General features: G+C 38.6%; 2 protein-coding genes across 8 annotated transcripts in view; both read right to left on the minus strand.

Moving 5' to 3' along the window:
* LOC137244194 (matrix metalloproteinase-2-like) overlaps positions 1-18,586 on the minus strand; it is an 830,051-nt gene that overhangs the window by 510,873 nt on the left and 300,592 nt on the right. The gene's annotated exons all lie outside the window — the stretch shown is intronic.
* On the minus strand, positions 11,378-12,406 carry LOC137246549 (seminase-like). The gene has a single exon (XM_067777642.1). The coding sequence runs from the start codon at positions 12,393-12,395 to the stop codon at positions 11,622-11,624; it is 774 nt and encodes a 257-aa protein (XP_067633743.1). The 5' UTR covers positions 12,396-12,406; the 3' UTR covers positions 11,378-11,621.

The following is an 18,586-nucleotide window of genomic DNA, read 5'->3' on the forward strand; positions in this document are numbered from 1 at the left end:
ATATTTTGCGTCAATAGACCAATACAATTACCATGTTTCATCCCTTTTTTCGTATTTGGTATATAATTATGGCATTTTTTTCATTTTTCGTAATTTTCGATATTGAAAAAGTGGGCGTGGTCATAGTCGGATTTCGGCCATTTTTTACACCAATACAAAGTGAGTTCAGATAAGTACGTCAACTGAGTTTAGTAAAGATATATATTTTTGCTCAAGTTATCGTGTTAACGGCCGAGCGGAAGGACAGACGGTCGACTGTGTATAAAAACTGGGCGTGGCTTTAACCGATTTCGCCCTTTTTCACAGAAAACAGTTATCGTCCTAGAATCTAAGCCTCTATCAAATTTCACAAGGATTGGTAAATTTTTGTTCGACTTATGGCATTAAAAGTATCCTAGACAAATTAAATGAAAAAGGGCGGAGCCACGCCCATTTTGAAATTTTCTTTTATTTTTGTATTTTGTTGCACCATATCATTACTGGAGTTGAATGTTGACTTAATTTACTTATATACTGTAAAGATATTAACTTTTCTTTTAAAATTTGTATTTAAAAAAAAAATTTTAAAAAAGTGGGCAAGGTCGTTCTCCGATTTTGCTAATTTTTATTAAGCAGGCATATAGTAATAAGTGTAACGTTCCTGCCAAATTTCATCATAATATCTTCAACGACTGCCAAATTACAGCTTGCAAAACTTCTAAATTACCTTCTTTTAAAAGTGGGCGGTGCCACGCCCATTGTCCAAAATTTTACTAGTTTTCTATTCTGCGTCATAAGTTCAACTCACCTACCAAGTTTCATCGCTTTATCCGTATTTGGTAAGGAATTATCGCACTTTTTCGACTTTTCGAAATTTTCGATATCGAAAAAGTGGGCGTGGTTATTGTCCGATATCGTTCATTTTAAATAACGATCTGAGATGAATTCCCAGAAACCTACATACCAAATTTCATCAAGATACCTCAAAATTTACTCAAGTTATCGTGTTAACGGACAGACGGACGGACGGACGGACGGACATGGCTCAATCGAATTTTTTTTCGATACTGATGATTTTGATATATGGAAGTCTATATCTATCTCGATTCCTTTATACCTGTACAACCAACCGTTATCCAATCAAAGTTAATATACTCTGTGAGCTCTGCTCAACTGAGTATAAATAAACGAAAAAAATTAGATCGCGTATAAAGTTCACTTTTCTATATTATGACTTTGTTTGAGCTTAGGGTGTCGGTGTAGTTGTACAAACATAAACATACATGTTATAATGAAGTCAGTCGATGTGAAGCGAAGGCATGGCTAAGCATTCTATGTACATTAGGGTGGGCCTTTGTTGTATGGAGAGAAAAAAAGTGTTTGGATTTTCGATACTACCCCCTAGATATATACGAATAAAGAAAAAACGAATATATACAGAGTATTATGGCAATCTAATCAGATTTACAGGTTGTGCAAGGGATTTGAAGTCCTGAAAAATAACGAACTTTAACATTTTCACGTGTAAATATTTCTTTATCCTAGAAACATTTACTCCTCTTCAAAGCAATTTTTATATCTTTACTTCCTTGCTTTTTTAAAATGACTACAATTTGTAAATCGGGCCATTAATATTAGAAATTCAGACAAAAATATAATATGCATTAGTAGATATTTCATTTATTGTATAAAATAAATTATCAACCCCGTCAAAAAAACAAAAAGTTGTTACGTACTGGAAAAATTATAGAAACTCGTATTAAGAAGTTCAAAATTTTTCCGGGCGATTGAACTTTTGGCACCTTTTTTATTTATAACTTTATTATTATATGACCAATTTTCGTAGTTTTGGATATGTTTAAAAGCAAAATCTGCAGAGGTTATTTATAACAAGTAAGATGCAATTACGCTTAGAATAAATAAATTAGGGTGGACCAAAACAAATGTGAACATTCGATCATTCGATCTTTTTGCGATTTCAGGCTCTTCACGCAACATCAAAATCTTTTTTTGATTGGTCTAAAATTTTGCACAGGCACATTTAGGGGCTATTCCTTTATTTTTGAGGGGAGAGATCGAGAATAGAAATATTTTGAAAAATAACGGCAGCCCTAATGTATATATCAAGTTGCTGTGATGGTGCTCCACTGCATTGCTTAGCTTTCCATTTGACGCCGTCCTGCTACACCGGCGCCTTAATCACTGGCGCTTCTTATTTCAATGTCCCGGTTCCTTCTGCAATGCAGGAGAGTAATTTACGTCCAGCTAGTTTGTTGATGCGAAAACGACTAGCACTCTTGGCGGTCATTTCCGTTTTCATTGCGAGCGTCACTCATTCACCACCAACCCATGCCTCTGCAGGTTGGGAATATTGGTTTAATGAATATTTTCATTTAACTTCCGCTTGCAAAAGTGCTTCAGAGACGTGGGGAGCTTAGTATGGAGTGCAGAATGGGGAAATTAGCTGCCGCAATGTGTCAGTAGGTGTCATTTCTATACCCCAAAGTAAATGTGAATTAAGAAAGAAAAAAATGAACTGCAAGTCATAACAGTCGTCAATATAATAAGGCAAATAAGCAAAATGAAAGAAACTGAGTTTAAGTATGGCAAGGGCGACATTTATATACCTACGTACTTATAGAAGCCTTAGAGATGTTCCGGAAATAAGCTTATCGGAATAGGTATCGAATCGAACAAAGATCTGATCCGTGTCCCCTACATACATATATAGAGGTAATAAATAATAGTCTGAAAAAAACTAAAAACTACGCTTTTTAGCTAACCGAACTAAAAATTATAAAATAATTTAGAAAATAATTTTTAGTCACAAAGATTTTATGTTACATTATTGAAGATGTAATAATCTACCATGAATAATTTACTCTAACGCCCGATTCTATTGTGGTAACAACATTCTTCACCACGGTAACGAAATCATGCGGCAACTTTTACACCCTTTTGGTAATCTACCTGCGAAAATAGGCGGATAATTTTTTACCCACAAAAGTAGGTGGTTACATCGAAATAACCACACAACAGCTGTTGTTTAGAAAAAGGCAAAACTGAAAAATGAAGAATTGTAAGCGCAAATAAGTAAAGATAATAGTAAAAAAGTGTTGCCTCTTGCTATACAAATTTTTTTACATTATGTACTTTCACAGAATAAATTACAATATACATACCTATGTAGAAACTTATCATGCATAATATGCATATACATACACATCGTCCCATTTATTCGTTAACCTCGTATCTACAAGTGAGACATTTTCGGTAAAGCGAACACGGTTGCCACACCATGTTTACATTTGGGACCAAAATTCATCGAAAAAAACGACTACATTTTTGTTTTATTTTATTAGTATAAAATACAAAATTTTATGATGTTTCTATATAAAATTTTACTAAACATAGTGAAGACTTTCCTTTAATTCAAGCTGAGCAAACAAATATTTGTGCATGCAACCAAAAATGGTACTATATTTTGACATAGGATAAGTCCATGTCTTTCACTAACCAAACGTTGTGAACCTAGTTTTGGTCATAAAGCTCTTGGTTCGAAAATTATGTTGTTGATTGCAATGAAATAAAATATATTGTGCAGTTCGGTTTTAGTAAGAAACGGTTCAAAATTTGCGTTCTGGAATTACTTGAACTAATTGAGCTGGGTGAGAAAGATTTAAATATCAACGTGCCAAACCAGAAGTAATGCATAGAATTTCCATGTATAAGTTTTGAAAGTGTTAGACTCACGGCAGAGTGCTCGCTATAAGCTATGCTAGGCGAGAAGCAATTTTTATTTTCATATATTTTACAGTTTTGTATAACCGATCGAAATATCTAGCAGTTATTAATACTATAAAACAAGAGTTTTTTTCAGTAGTCGGTTTTTTCATCAACAATTAACGACAATGTGTTTGCCAACATTTTTCTTTTTTTAGCCTGGCATAAATTACATCCCAGGTGAAATGTTATTGTTCTGGGACATTTTATTGACTGAGCAATTTTTTATATGGGGGCTAACGAAATTGAGGCGAATTTTTGGGCAATATTGTGAATTTTTACCTGAGTGAAAAAGAAGGAAAAGTACCAATCGTGTATACTGCATAAAAAAGACAAAAATTTAAGAAAAGGGACCAGCGGACCAAACGGGGTTGGAAGGGACCATTTTGGTCCAAATGGACCAAAGGTGCAACCGTGAAAGCGAAGAAAACTACCTTTCCAGTTTCTCCACAGACACTGGTGAGTTTTTCGGTAATGACAGCGTTACGACTTGGGCCAGAATCGCGGATAAAAGAACTGGTAACGATATTCGGTTACATAATTTTCTGGGTACTATTTTACCGGTAACGCTCAGAATCGGGGCGTAATAGTAAAACTACCTATAGTAAAATTAATGTTATTAACAGAATAATAAAATTCAGAGCATAAAGAATGGGGCTCATTTTACTATATTTTTATAATAGTAAAAATGTAATAATTGTAATATATAATATATCAAGCACCCCACATTTTTACTCTGAATAGAAGTAATACTTCATGAATTTGATTATTCTGTCAAGAATTTAACATAAAATCTTTGTGACTAAAAATTATTTTCTAATTTTTAGTTCGGTTAGCTATAAAAGCGTAGTTTCTTAGATTTTTCAAACTATTATTTATTTTTTATTTTATGGTTCGATGCATTTTGTTTGTAGATTTCCACATTTTCGATGTTTCCATGTTTTCATGACGTCGGCCATTTGCTTGTACGTGAATCGTCTGTTTGCAGTATATACACAAAAGTATTTAAAAAAGTATTTTTAGAGTAGTAGCATTAGAGGAAGTAGTGGTAGAAAAACGTACTAATGCACGTTACGTATACAATCGTGGGAAAACGAAACCCTTTTCAGACTTGTTGGCTGTGTCGCCGTGAGCCTAGGAAGAAATGCATGAACCAATAAACAGATCCCGCATTAAAAAATGAGAGAGCAAAAAAATTATAGTTGGCTGGGAAATAAATTTTCTTGGCGTGACATCACGCTTTTGGTAACATGTTTTATTGCTGACTCAGTGTTCAGACTTTATTCCAATCGGACTATTTTGCTCCGCTCTTACCTCCTACTACAACTAGAGTTGAAAACTAAATAGTATTACTACCTAATACCTTTTGGTTAAAGTTTTCATTATATACATACGTATGAAAAGCTGATTGTTTACAAGTGACGATTGGATGAAATGAAGGGAATTCATTTTTCGTGTCTTAAGACATGTTTTTTCACATTTTGCTTACAGTTTTTGTTTTTTTTATTTCGCACGGAATGAGAATTGAAGAAGTAAAATGTAAGCCAAAAATGTGTCCGAACGTAATCTGAAAATCCTGCCAAAATTCAACATAGAGCACTTCTTGAAGTTTTATATAAAAATGAAGAACGCTGAGTCAGTGAGGTCAGCGATAACAGTCGCCAATTGGGAGCACCAAGCGAGGTCAAATCTTCCCCCAACTTTCTCTCCCAACTCAGTGAAGGTCTTTTCTTTCCTCTGTTTACAAACCGCTGTAACTTTCTTTCTTGGCAGCGTATTCTTCCATGCGCATAACATGACCTAGATAGCGAAGCTTCCTGTTTTTATTTGCTGCACTATCGTCATATCTGCAAAAATCAAATAGCTCATCAATATACCTCCTTCGGTACTCGCCGTCGACATCACGAATAGGACTATTCTTCTCTCGACACCTTCCATGATTCCGAGCCATACATCAGGACAATTATGATGAGTGACTTGTAGAGCGAGAATTTTGTTCGTCGAGGCAGGACTTTGCTTTTCAATTGCTCAAAAAGCACTTGGTGGCAAGAGTTATTTTCCGTTTGATTTCTAGGCCAACATTGTTTTTGCTTTTGATACTGCTTCCCAAATAGACGAAGTCCTTCACAGTCTCGAATTTATATCAGTCAACAGTGACGTGGCTACAAAGGCCACGATAACTGCAAGTAGTTCGTCTTGTCCGCATTTACTGCAAGCCCCACTTTTGCTACTTTTTGCTTCTGTATCTTATACCAACTGTTCACCTCCATGTTTGAGCAGCCCGGCGGGTATCCCGTCATTACGTGCCACCTTGTGATTTCTTAGCCGTGATATTGCCATTCTCACTTCGCCAAAGTTGGATGCCGGAGCGTGTTTTTCATCATCGGCGATCGGGGTATCGGCTTCGTCTTCCCCCAGTATGTACGTCAGGTCACCATTATCATTCCTACAGGTATTGCCCCGGTCTTGAAGCCTTCTTGTATTAAAAGAGCATGAAATATGTATGATATACCGAAAATAATAATAATATTTTTTGCGATAAATATCCGGGGAGATAGAGCCCACTTTTCTTCCAGAATGTGCTGTGCTAATGGGAGCATTATTTGATCATCCTACACGTTTTAGGCAGACTCCATGTGCATCTGATAAGGCAGATAACTTTTTGCTGAGAAACATTACATGAAAAAAACACAATCGAAGGGATTGCCAAGCCACCAAATCAATTTGATGTTGGTTGTTCGCCCGCTTCAAAAAAGCAAGAAAAAATATACTTCGAAAATTATATTTTTACTCCGCCGTAGTTGGTTACTCAGCTAACAGTTTTAAATACTCCGAAGACTTGTAGCGAAATATGAGAGAAATGCAAGAAATCGAAAAACTTCAAAAGCGCTACGTCATCAAACTTTTTTTTTTAAATTCGATTACAAATACAACAATTCCGGAATCCGGGATCTTGTCTCATTTGTTTATGGAAGAAATGTATCAGTTTACAAATAAATAAAACAATTAACAAACAATTTTAAATTAAACGGTTTTATTGAAAACAATACTTACATGAAGGAATAATAATACGAAAAGCTAGAAAATAATATTTTTTAATTATTTTATTTTCAAGTTTTTAGTCTTTATTTAATTGCCTATTATTTCTTATTATATTTAGTTCATTTAGTGACTCATTATTACAAGGACTCTTTCCTGACAATTTGTTACAACCTAAGTCCTCAATACATAATCCTTCCAAAGACTTTACTCGACTATCCGCCACGTATGCTTGTCCCTCCCCCAACTCCATAAAAATGTGATGAGGTAGTAGTACCAGACTGTATGCAATATTTGTTCCAGATATGACCCAACTCGGGCATCATAAGTCGCTTTCTATTCATGTATGTATTATGTGTTCCAAATATGGACCAAATCGGACCACAAATACGATTTTTGTGAATATCTCGACCCTTGCGCCACCTAGCGGCGATTTTTTTTCATAAGTCGTTTTTTATTCTTGTATGTATTATGTGTTTCAAGTATGAGCCAAATCGCAACACAAATACGATTTTTGCGAATTCTCGATCCTTGCGCCACCTAGCGGCGATTTTTTTCTTATTATTGCATTGTCATCGGGTTCTGAACTATATTCCAAGTTTCAAGCTTGTATCTTATCGGAAAGTTACTTAAATTTCAATTACAAAATTCGTTCGCAACGGCCTGTCAAGTCAAGCTAAATAAAACCGTTAAAAAAAAAATACCAATCGAATAAACAACGACTAATTTTATCAGTTTTATTATAAACATAACTGCTTTCATTTATAGATTTCAAATTATGGAGGAATTTTAAAATTTCTTCAGCTCAGATGCATATATCGTTAAATCCACACTGCAAAAATTGTTGGAGCATGTGTTGCATGTGTGTTTAATTTACGGCGACCATGTTTCTTATTTTAAAACTTGCTTTGTTTATGATTTGAATCATAAAGGAACTTTTAAAATTACAACTGAAAATTCAGTTCGAGTTGTGAATCACAAAAGCCACATTACATATTTGTGGCCTTTAGTGCGAGCGAAGCCACCGGTAAAGGCGAGTTTATCCTAAAACGCTTAATAATTTAACATAATAAGAGCGGTGGCAGCTCTATTTTGCACTTTCCAAATACTCTCTCTTTATCTATCTTATGTGTGCTTGTATATTATTCTCTTCTGTGTTCTTCGCCCCACATACCTGCACTTGATCGTCCCTCACCTAGCACTTAAATGTGCAAAGCGTGTCCGTATGAGCCAAAGGCTCATACGAGCCATTTTGCCCATCGCTGCTTTATAAGATGCAAACCCGAACTTCAATCTTAAATAACCCTGGGGTTCAGCCTATGGTGAGGGTTAGTAAAAAGAGGCCGCTGAAATAGCTCAACTCCACCAGAGAGAGAGCCCAAAAATATGTCGATGCCCACAGCTGGCAATACAAAAATATTGACAAAAGCTGTGGAAATCTGTGCATCAAATATCGAGACATCCTTGCCTCCCCATCGCTATGCAACAGCTAAGCAGTCGGCAACTTTTAGGGATGTCCTGAGTGGGATAAAGCTGGGATTAATCCCACCTGACTATCCAGCCACGGTCTGCCATCCCTGTCCCTAAATAATAATAAATGAATAAATGTAAAGTGCGATAACCTCCGGGGAGATTTTAGGTCGAGCTTCTCTTCCAATTTGCGTCATGCTCCTTTTTATTTTCCCTACAAATTGGCGGGATAGGACCTATTTGTTTTATGCCGACTCCGAACGGCATCTCCAAGCAGATAAGTTTTATTTGAGATATTTTCATGGCAGGAATACACTCGGAGTGCTGGCCAAACACTGCCGAGGGGCGACATTAAAACAGATTTCAATGAGAGTTGCCCCAATGAAAGATATATACACAACGCGATATGCGTTGGTGGAAAAAAGGCTTGGGCAGCTAAGATGCCAGGCAAGGAAGCTGTTGGATAGAGCGAGAGCTACGGGCGACTGGGACTCGTACAAAGCGCTCTAACATCATACAACAAAGAATTTGGGAAATCTAAAAGGGCTACCTGGAGAGAACACTGTGAGTAGTTTAATGATCTTCCAGCAGCGGTTCGACTACAAAAATCCCTTTCTAGAGATCACAGAAAAGTAATTGGCACTTGGAAAAAAACAGATGGGAGCTACACTAAGCGGCCGGAAGAGACATGTAAACTGTTACTTAAAACTCACTTTCCAGACTGCATAGTAGGCTATCAATCACTACCTATAATGGTTGAATTTCCGGCTATCAACGGTAAAGAAAAAAGCCTAGCAACAAAGCCCAACCCCTTTCAAAAGGGTGCAACGCGCCTTGTCTACTTTGAGCCCATTTAAGTCACCAGGACCGGATGGGGTCTATCCTTGTCTGTTACAGAAATGGATAAATCATATAGCCCTAGCCTTATCCACTTTATATAAGGCATCACTACTGCTTGGCCATATTCCAAACAGCGGGGCAGAGGTTAATGTAGTATTTTTACCAAAGCCACGGAAGCCCGAGCAACTGCCCTCGTCGTATCGACCAATAAGACTGAACTCATTTCCCCTAAAGGGTATGGAGAAAATCTTAGATCAGCATATCAGGGACGTCAATCTAAATAAACTAGCCTACCAGTCAGGGAAACCCATGGAGACGGCTAAGCATAGCCTCGCAGTAAAAATTGAAGATGTTTTGTGCTCTGTGCTTTTATTGGCATATCAGGGGCGTCCGATAACACAACACCTCAAGATATCGAACAAGCTATGTTTGACAAGAGTACGCCCACAAGGGGTGTGCTCTTCCCTCCCCTGTGGGCCCTCGTTATAGATGACCTGCTTCAGCTACTGAAAACAAAGGCATTTGGCACACAAGGGTATGTAGATGACCTAGTTATCTGCATCACAGGGATGCACGAGGAAACAATATCAGATCGCAAGCAACAAGCCCTTCACATCATAGAGAGGTGGAGCGATACTAGTGGACTGTCTATCAATTCTAAAAACACTGTCCTAGTGCCTTTCATTGAACAAGGAAACCATTCCTGGGGGAACTAAAATACAATCCTCAAAGGAGAAAAATACCTAGTGGTCACACTGGATAGAACCTCACATGGAATGCTCATTTGGATGCTATTCTAAACCAACAAGAGCTTTCTTCGTCTGTACTCGACTATATGCCAAACATCGGTGATATCTCCAAATATAGTATACTCGACACTTAATACTGTTGTAAAGCCAATAGTCACCTATGCTTCCGTAGTTTGGTGGCAAAAGGCCACACAAAGAACGGCAACAGGAAAACTAATCAAACTGCATCGACTAGTTTCCATTGGCATAACGGGTGCGATGAGAACGTCCCCTGCTGATGCACTTAGTGCTTTTGTGGGAATACCTCGCTTCCCTATTCCGATAGAGAAAGAGGCATCACTAGGCGCACTAAGGCTTCAAAATATTTCGCAGTTGAAGCTAGGAGACATGATAGTGCATATGAAGGTAACAAGAAAATGCATAGCAAATCCCATATTACAACTACGTGACGCAATGTCCCCTAAGCTCAGAGTCTCACGGAACTTTGAAGTGTCCATTGTGGACAGGACCCACTGGGAAACAGGGAATTCCTTTAGCGACCCTGACTCAGAGGTCTTGTTCACGGATGGATCGAAATTCGATGACGAAAGAACGAGAGCTGGCATATATGGGCGGAACTTCAAGAAATCGATACCAATGGGATGCTACCCTACATATTTCAGGCAGACATCCATGCAATAGAAGTACGTGGTAGAGAATGTCTGCGGAGAGGCTCAACATCTAAGAGCATCTACATTATATCGGACAGCCAGGCGGCCCTGCGTGCCTTGCAATCCTACACAATTACATCCAAGCTATTTGGTCACTGCATTGAAATCGTTAATGAACTGGGAGCCAAAAATATGGTTTTGTTAGGATGGGTTCCCAGACATCAGGGACATAAAGCATAAACATGCAGATTACCTAGCCAAGCAGGGTGCTACAGCAGCATTCTATAGTCCAGAGCCTTTCTGTGGACCCACAAAAGCACACTCTAGGGAAACCATAAGTAACTGGGAAATAAAACAATTCAGACGTCACGGAATTGACTGCCCAGGGCAAAGACAGGTCAAACTGTTCTGGCAACAAAAGTATCAGCCAGGCTCATTAATCTAAGCAGGGAGCACCTACGAACTCTCACTGGGTACTATAAGCGACACTGTAGTCCACGATAAGTTAAATCTACCCGATACTCAAATTTGTCGCTTCTGTGAGCTAGAGGATGAAACGCCGGTTCATGTTCTCTGCGAATGCGTCGCCGTGGCAAGGCAGAGACTCTTCCATCTAGGTGGTGTGTCTCTTGTCCCCATGTGAAATGGAGTAAAATGCCTGAAAAGGTACTTAAATATGTACATTAAAAGCATCCACATACTAAATTGGGCTGAAAGGTCATGCACAATAGATCTACACAAACTCGCAATGCTTTCAGGCCTAATAATAATAATAATAATATGTGTTTAATCCAAATTGTGTGGAATACTTACAGGAGCGCTGTGGCTGTAATTATTCAAGTCTCGCTAATTTAATATACAAAAAATCGCAATCATTAATATTTATTTTTGGATAATGCAAAAAAAAAACATCGCCATTTCGACTGCTGAGTGGAATTTCACCCTATATCAGCTGGCGTTTGGAAAACCCTTGAAAAACGCTCTGAGTCAGTATTTTATTCAAAAATGTCCTTTCTCAGAATTAGTTTTAAAAACGCCTTCTGAAATGGGATGTTCACTCCAGATAGGTTTACATACTACTCAGCAGTCGATCTATAAAAGTACCCTCCAATTAAAGTTTCATTAATTTTTTAATAAAACTTAGAACTTTCTTATTATTTACATTTATATATATACCCGGAAATGCTGGTCTTGCACAACCCACTGATAGTGATGTCACCGCACAGAGTTTTCCATTTACAACACCCGGACCTCCAGAATCTCCCTCACAAGAACCAGTTCCACCAAGTCCAGCACAAATCATTGACTTATATATAATTTGATTCACAGACTTATAACTACGCGCACAATCCCGCTGTGGTACTATAGGCACGACAGTTGTTCGGAGTACATCCTGGTAGTCCTGCTCATTTTCATTTGTTTTACCCCACCCACTAATTTGCATTTGTGTGCCCGGTTTTAATTTAGTACTGCAAAGTGGAATTGCATTTACCGCAGGACTCTGGATAAAGGGTGTCCGCACTTTAATCGCACCTATGTCCATATCGTATGTCATAAAATTATAATTGCATGCCTGAAATGTTCTCTCCACTTCGCGACGTTGTCCAGTTTGGCGTATATCGGCGACACCAGCAACAACGGTAATGAGATTTGCTGACCTATCTCCCAGACAATGAGCAGCAGTAACCACTATTTGCATAGTGACTAGTGAACCAGCGCAAAAAAAAATTGTAATCCCTGTATTTCCATAATGTAACGATACCATATATGGGCTGTCGCTTATATTCGAAGAATTGCCACCAACAATACGAAATCGGGAACTCGTATAGGTAAAACGGCAGATAAGTACGACAAACAACAGCACGAAATTAATGCGTAAATTCATTCCGACTTTTTCCCCGCTTGTTAAGCATGCAATAAAGCAAGAACACTTTTGTGGGCGCTATTTATAAATATTGGATCGAGTGAATAAAAAATAAACAAGAGCTGTTTATTCTAGATTCCAGGAAATTTACACAAATTTATATGAAAACACTTCTAAATTTAAGGCTGTGTTCGAGTTTACCTAAATGTCGACCTATATTGAGAAAAAACTTAAATAACTGGAAACTTTCAAAATTGTGCATAAGAAAAAAAATTAGAAGTTTTTTCTGCATACATATATGTCAATTTAAATTCATGTGTCCAATTTGAAAAAAAATTTTTTTTTATTTTTTATGTATTATTATTTTAGAATTTACTTCGTTCAGTGCAAACTCATATTCCACTGGGTTCAACGTTAGTTTGACACTTCGGTCAGCGTCAAACGCAGTGTGTTATACGCCAATTAATAGGCTCAAGTATCCTTGTGCCAATTACCAATTTGCACAAGGATTTGCCCGGTGTGTGCACTGGTTGCGCTATTTGCGCAGAGAACTGCGCTAAAATCAAAACGATTTTGATATTTACGCATGTCTGCAAATATTGCACATGCTTTTTTCTTCGTGTGTGGTGAATCTTACACAGTTTACCTGTGGTTCCTGATAATATAACATCAGTAATTATTGCTTAAAAATGTTAATATAGAAGGCGCAAGGACCATCTCTAGCTTGTAACAGGAATTCACACAAATTCAATAATAAATAATAATTTTTTATTCAATTAGAACAAATGTTTCATTTGTTGCGGTAGTTGAAAAATGAATATTGCGCAGTGCTACAATGAGTTGAGCTGGTCTTGCAATTAAAATATATATTTTATAAATACAATAGAAAATAAATTCTTCTGTGCGAGTTTTTCGACTAATACCGTGAATTACCAGCACTGTGGAAAATAAATAGTGAATTTTTATAAAATTAATGCCTTTTTAATACAATTAAAATACATGTTTCATTTGTTGCGCTACTTTAAAAATGAATATTGCGCAGTGTTTTTGAGCCGTGTATGTAAAAATTTTCATTTGCACAAATTTCGTCGTTTTATACATATTTGCGCAAGGTTTTTGTGTCATGTATGGGCCGTATTAGAAAAAGAAGGAAACAAACACATCCTACTTGTAACCTGTACTATGCCTGCGGTTGTATTTCCTTTAGTAGATGGGCGTTATTTATTTTTGGTATTTAAAATAGGCCCAGCGGGTATTTCTTCAATTTTTTAGACTTTAACATCGCGAGCATTATTTCATGTACCATAATTACGGAGCTACTGGAAAAAAATGACAACGCTTCAGTCAACGAAACTGAATGGTTGGATCTTCAGATCACATTGTCCACAACTAAGGAATATGGAAACAGACCGTTGACTTCAATGAGATGACTGATGATTTGGAACAATATGATGAATTTGCGGATGAGTAGGGAGCCTGGGAGACTTTTAATACGAAAACTTGGCATTGACGGTATACGGTCCCAAGAGGCAACATTTACTGTAAACTACGCGACTAGAAGTAGGCTCATAAAATAAAAAGAGGTGAATGGTGCAAAAATAGCGGAAGATGTTTTACAGCAACGATGCTTCAAAAAATCCGAGCTTATAGATACATACATATACCTGATGGCAAAAGATTTGGCTAGTTCTGCTGTCACTGTTACCTTAGTATAACTCTCACTATTACTCTTAATCTTACCCTAAAGCTATTTTATCCCTCTACTTGTCCTTCTTCATTTTCTCTTTTCTTCTATGTCTTCTTTTCCAATGTAAAGATATATCTATTTCATTACTAAAGCAGCAAGAAAATAGCAAAATAGTGCAAAAAATTTTCATATCTACTACTTTAAGTCATGACTGATTATATGACGCTTCCCACGGCAGTCGGTTCTATGTACCGAAGCGACGCGGGACGTTTTTCCCGACCAATGGCATCATTCCATTGTAACCCTATTCAAAATGTTGCGTCCCTCCCACAAATTGTCATCCTCGGAACAGCTCCTTGCAGTTAGACTGCTCCATATACTCCTGCTATGGGAAGGTATTGAACCCAACCCCCGTCACAGGATGTGGCTCTGCTTCATATGTCGGAAAATGATTTACCTCTGACGATCATAATCTTGCCAGTGTGTCATGTGTAAAAGATGGTTACACCGTTCGGGTTACCCAATGTTCTTCGCCCCGAAATTTCTACAAAACCTTTTTGGCTCCCTGCTGTTGGCGTCCAAGGACGTCCCGCGGTTCACTTTGAAGCTTACCTCCGCCTCCTTCTAGCAGCAACGTTGCCTAACAGGCCACATCAACCGTCCGATGGTAGTTGCGCCCAGCGGCGCCTCCAGCTAACGCGGCAGCTCCAACCCATCACTACAATCTACGTAGCATGGGCAGTAGCAATGCCGAGCACCAGCTCTCCATCCCACCCCTCCTTTATCGACATACGCACTCGCGACCGGTGCAACCACCCATCTCTTACTACCAGGTTGTCGGCTGGTCGACTGCCCACCGGCGCACTTCAGAACGCTGCCACTTAATAATAAAATGATCGCGGAGATAGTTAACTACATGAATAAAAATAATATCCGTATAGCCGCAATTCAAGAAACAAAGCTAACTACCAGATCGGACCTCCGACCTTGCGATGGCTACAACATCCATAGAAAATATCGCATAACGGGCAATGGTAATGGCATTGTCTTTATCACCTATCACACCGTGTAATATAGTCTATTTCAACAGAATATCAGCCGCAGGGATAAAACCCAGAAAACCATGGCATAATCATCTGGTCAGCTGATGTTGACCAATTGGCTATCGGACTGATACCAGTACACTATTCTGTGGCGAAAACCACGTTATTCTTGGCGATTTCAACGTTCACCACGACCTCTGGCATCCCAGCTTACCAGTTGACACCAGAATTGATAGTAACTGCCACAGCTCGGCAGACACTTCTATCGTCAGCGCAGGGATCATAAACTGCATCGAATGGCAGCCGATGCTTACTTTAGCATCTGAACACCTGCCCGTACTCCTTTCAGTACAGCGCCCTGCTAATTTTATCGCCTCTAAAAAGCAAACTGGAAAGGCTGCAAACCTTCACAAATCAATTTTTTGCTGCTCTTCTCATTCCGACTGATGTTTGTCAAGGTGAGCGTACGTTAAGCAAGGTCACCTCCTCAGCTTCTGCACACTTTATTTCGGCCGGTAGAATATCTGAAATCAAACAGCATTTGCCACCTGAAACAGCAAACTTAGAATTACAACGTGACCTGCTGAGACAACTCAACCCTAGCGACACCCATGTTGGGAGTATCAACTTGGATATTATGCGGCTGATAAATGAACACAAACGTGCCAAATGGGAGAAGAATCTAAGGATCTACAACCTCTTTGCGGGTATTGGAAAACTGTGGTGAACCGTCAGATCCTTGTCCAATCCAACAAAATAAAATGATAAAGTATTCATCGCTTTCGGCGATAAAACTTTAAACAAACAATTTAAAATGCATCCTTCAGTAGACAAGGCCAGACGTCGTGCAAACAGACGTTCACATAAACATAAACACGACGTGTCACCCATTACCATCACCCCCACAGAGGTTGAAGAATCCATCCACAAAGCCAAGCCCTGTAAATCAATAGGCCCAGACGGAATACACATGCCAATGCTAAAAAAACCTTGGCGCTGAGGGAATAAACTTCCAAACGCACGTTTTCAACCTGTCGCTGAAGTCGTTTGTCATTCCCGAACAATAGAAAATGGCAAGGATATTTCGGCTCCTGAAGAATGGTAAACCAGAAGGGGAGTCATATCGACCGATATCACTCCTTTCGACAGTAGCGGGGACATTGGCTTCCACAAAATGCATAACACCACCACCGCGAAAAACGCCGTAAATACTCAGATAAATTACGGACTAAATCCGGAAAACCCCCATCACGGGACGGTGCTTGTGGCACTTGGCAAAATCTTTTGACACAGTTCACCACGTCACGCTACTCCAAGACATAGAAGGCTCACACCTTCCCCCTTTTCCAAAAAGATGAACCGCAAATTATCTGAGTGGTCAGCAAGCGTCATGCTATCGACTGTCAGTCACTCAAAGATCTTAGGGGTAATGCTCTATAATACTCTCATCTTTAAGGCGCATGCCACGGAAATTGTATCTAAAGTACAAAGCCGCAATAAAATCCTTCTGTTGTTGTAGAGACAAGCACACTTGCTTGCCTATACCCTACCAAACAACTGCTTGATGTAACCCCACCTCTCCGAGGGTTAAGGGAAGATCTCCATAAGCACTGTGACGAGATCCGGCACCCGCCGATTGATTCAAATAAGCACAAGCAGGCCCTAAGCCAAATCCACACAAAATCGGTAAACGCTTTTACCAGGACGAGCCCGGTGAACCTTGTTATCAATATACTCTTGCAGAAAAAGAAAGCACTCTACGAAGGGAGACACGAGTCCACTGGAGCAACTTCGTTCTGGATGCTGTAACGGGTTAAACTCTTACTTGTCCAAAATCAACCCTGACATACGTAATGTATGTCCTGCAAGCGATGTGTCCCCACCTGACACCAACCATCTTTTAAGTTGTAATGTGGAACCTACGCCTCTAACACCAATTCCCCTATGGTTCGCCCAGTTAAAACCGCCAGATTTCCATGGACTCCCGTTAGAGGACTTTGATGACAATTTGTGAGTGGTCGTCCCCATTGTATAGAGCGAAATTTTCGTTCTCGTACTACTTACTTCACCTGTCTGTTCTTATACTCAGAGTGCTTTGCACACAGAGTATATTAATTTTGATTGGATAACGGTTGGTTGTACAGGTATGAAGGAATCGAGATAGATATGGGCTTCAGTATAGAAAAAAAATTTGATTGAGCCATGTCCGTCCGTAAGTTAACACATAACTTGAGTAAATTTTGAGCTATCTTGATGAAATTTGGTATGTAGGTTCCTGGGCACTCATCTCAGATAGCTATTTAAAATGAACGATATCGGACTCTAACCACGCCCACTTTTTCGATTTTGAAAATTTCGAAAAACCGAAAAAGTGCGATAATTCATTACCAAAGACGGATAAAGCTATGAAACTTGCTAGGTGAGTTGAACTTATAACGCAGAATAGAAAATTAGTAAAATTTTGGACAATGGGCACGGCACCGCCCACTTTTATAAGAAGGTACTTTAAAAGTTTTGCAAGCTGTAATGTGGCAGTCGTTGAAGGTACCATGATGAAATTTGGCAGAAACGTTACTCCTATTACTGTAGGTATGCTTAATAAAAATTAGCAAAATCGGAGAACGACCACGCCCACTTTAAACAAAATTTTTTTTGAAGTAAAATTTTAACAAAAAATTTAATATATTTACAGTATATAAGTAAAATATGTCAACATTCGACTCCAGTAATGATATGGTGCAATAAAATACAAAAATAAAAGAAAATTTCAAAATGGGCGTGGCTCCGCCCTTTTTCAATTAATTTGATTAGGATACTTTTAATGCAATAAGTCGAACAAAAATTTACCAATCCTTGTGAAATTTGGTAGGAGCTTAGATTCTAGGACAATAACTGTTTTCTGTGAAATAGGGCGAAATCGGTTCAAGCCACGCCCAGTTTTTATACACAGTCGGCCGCCTGTCCTTCCGCTCGGCCGTTAACACGATAACTTGAGCAAAACTTGATACATCTTTACTAAAATAAGTTGACGTACTTACCTGAACTCAATTTGTATTGGTGTAAAAAATGGCCGAAATCCGACTATGACCACGCCCACTTTTTCAATATCGGAAATTACGAAAATTGAAAAAAAAAAAGCCATAATTCTATACCAAATACGAAAAAAGGGATGAAACATGATAATTTGATTGGTTTATTGACGTAAAATATAACTTGAGAAAAAACTTTGTAAAATGGGTGTGACACCTACCATAGTAAGTAGAAGAAAATGAAAAAGTTCTGCAGGGCGAAATCAAAAGCCCTTGGAATCTTGGCAGGAATACTGCTCGTGGTACTACATATATAAATAATATAGCGGTACCCGATAGATGATGTTCTGGGTCACCCTGGTCCACATTTTGGTCGATATCTCGAAACGCCTTCACATATACAACTACCACCACTCCCTATTAAAACCCTCATTAGCACCTTTCGTTTGATAC

This window comes from Eurosta solidaginis, chromosome 3, assembly GCF_040869045.1.
Source record: "Eurosta solidaginis isolate ZX-2024a chromosome 3, ASM4086904v1, whole genome shotgun sequence".
In the NCBI taxonomy this organism is placed as follows: domain Eukaryota; kingdom Metazoa; phylum Arthropoda; class Insecta; order Diptera; family Tephritidae; genus Eurosta; species Eurosta solidaginis.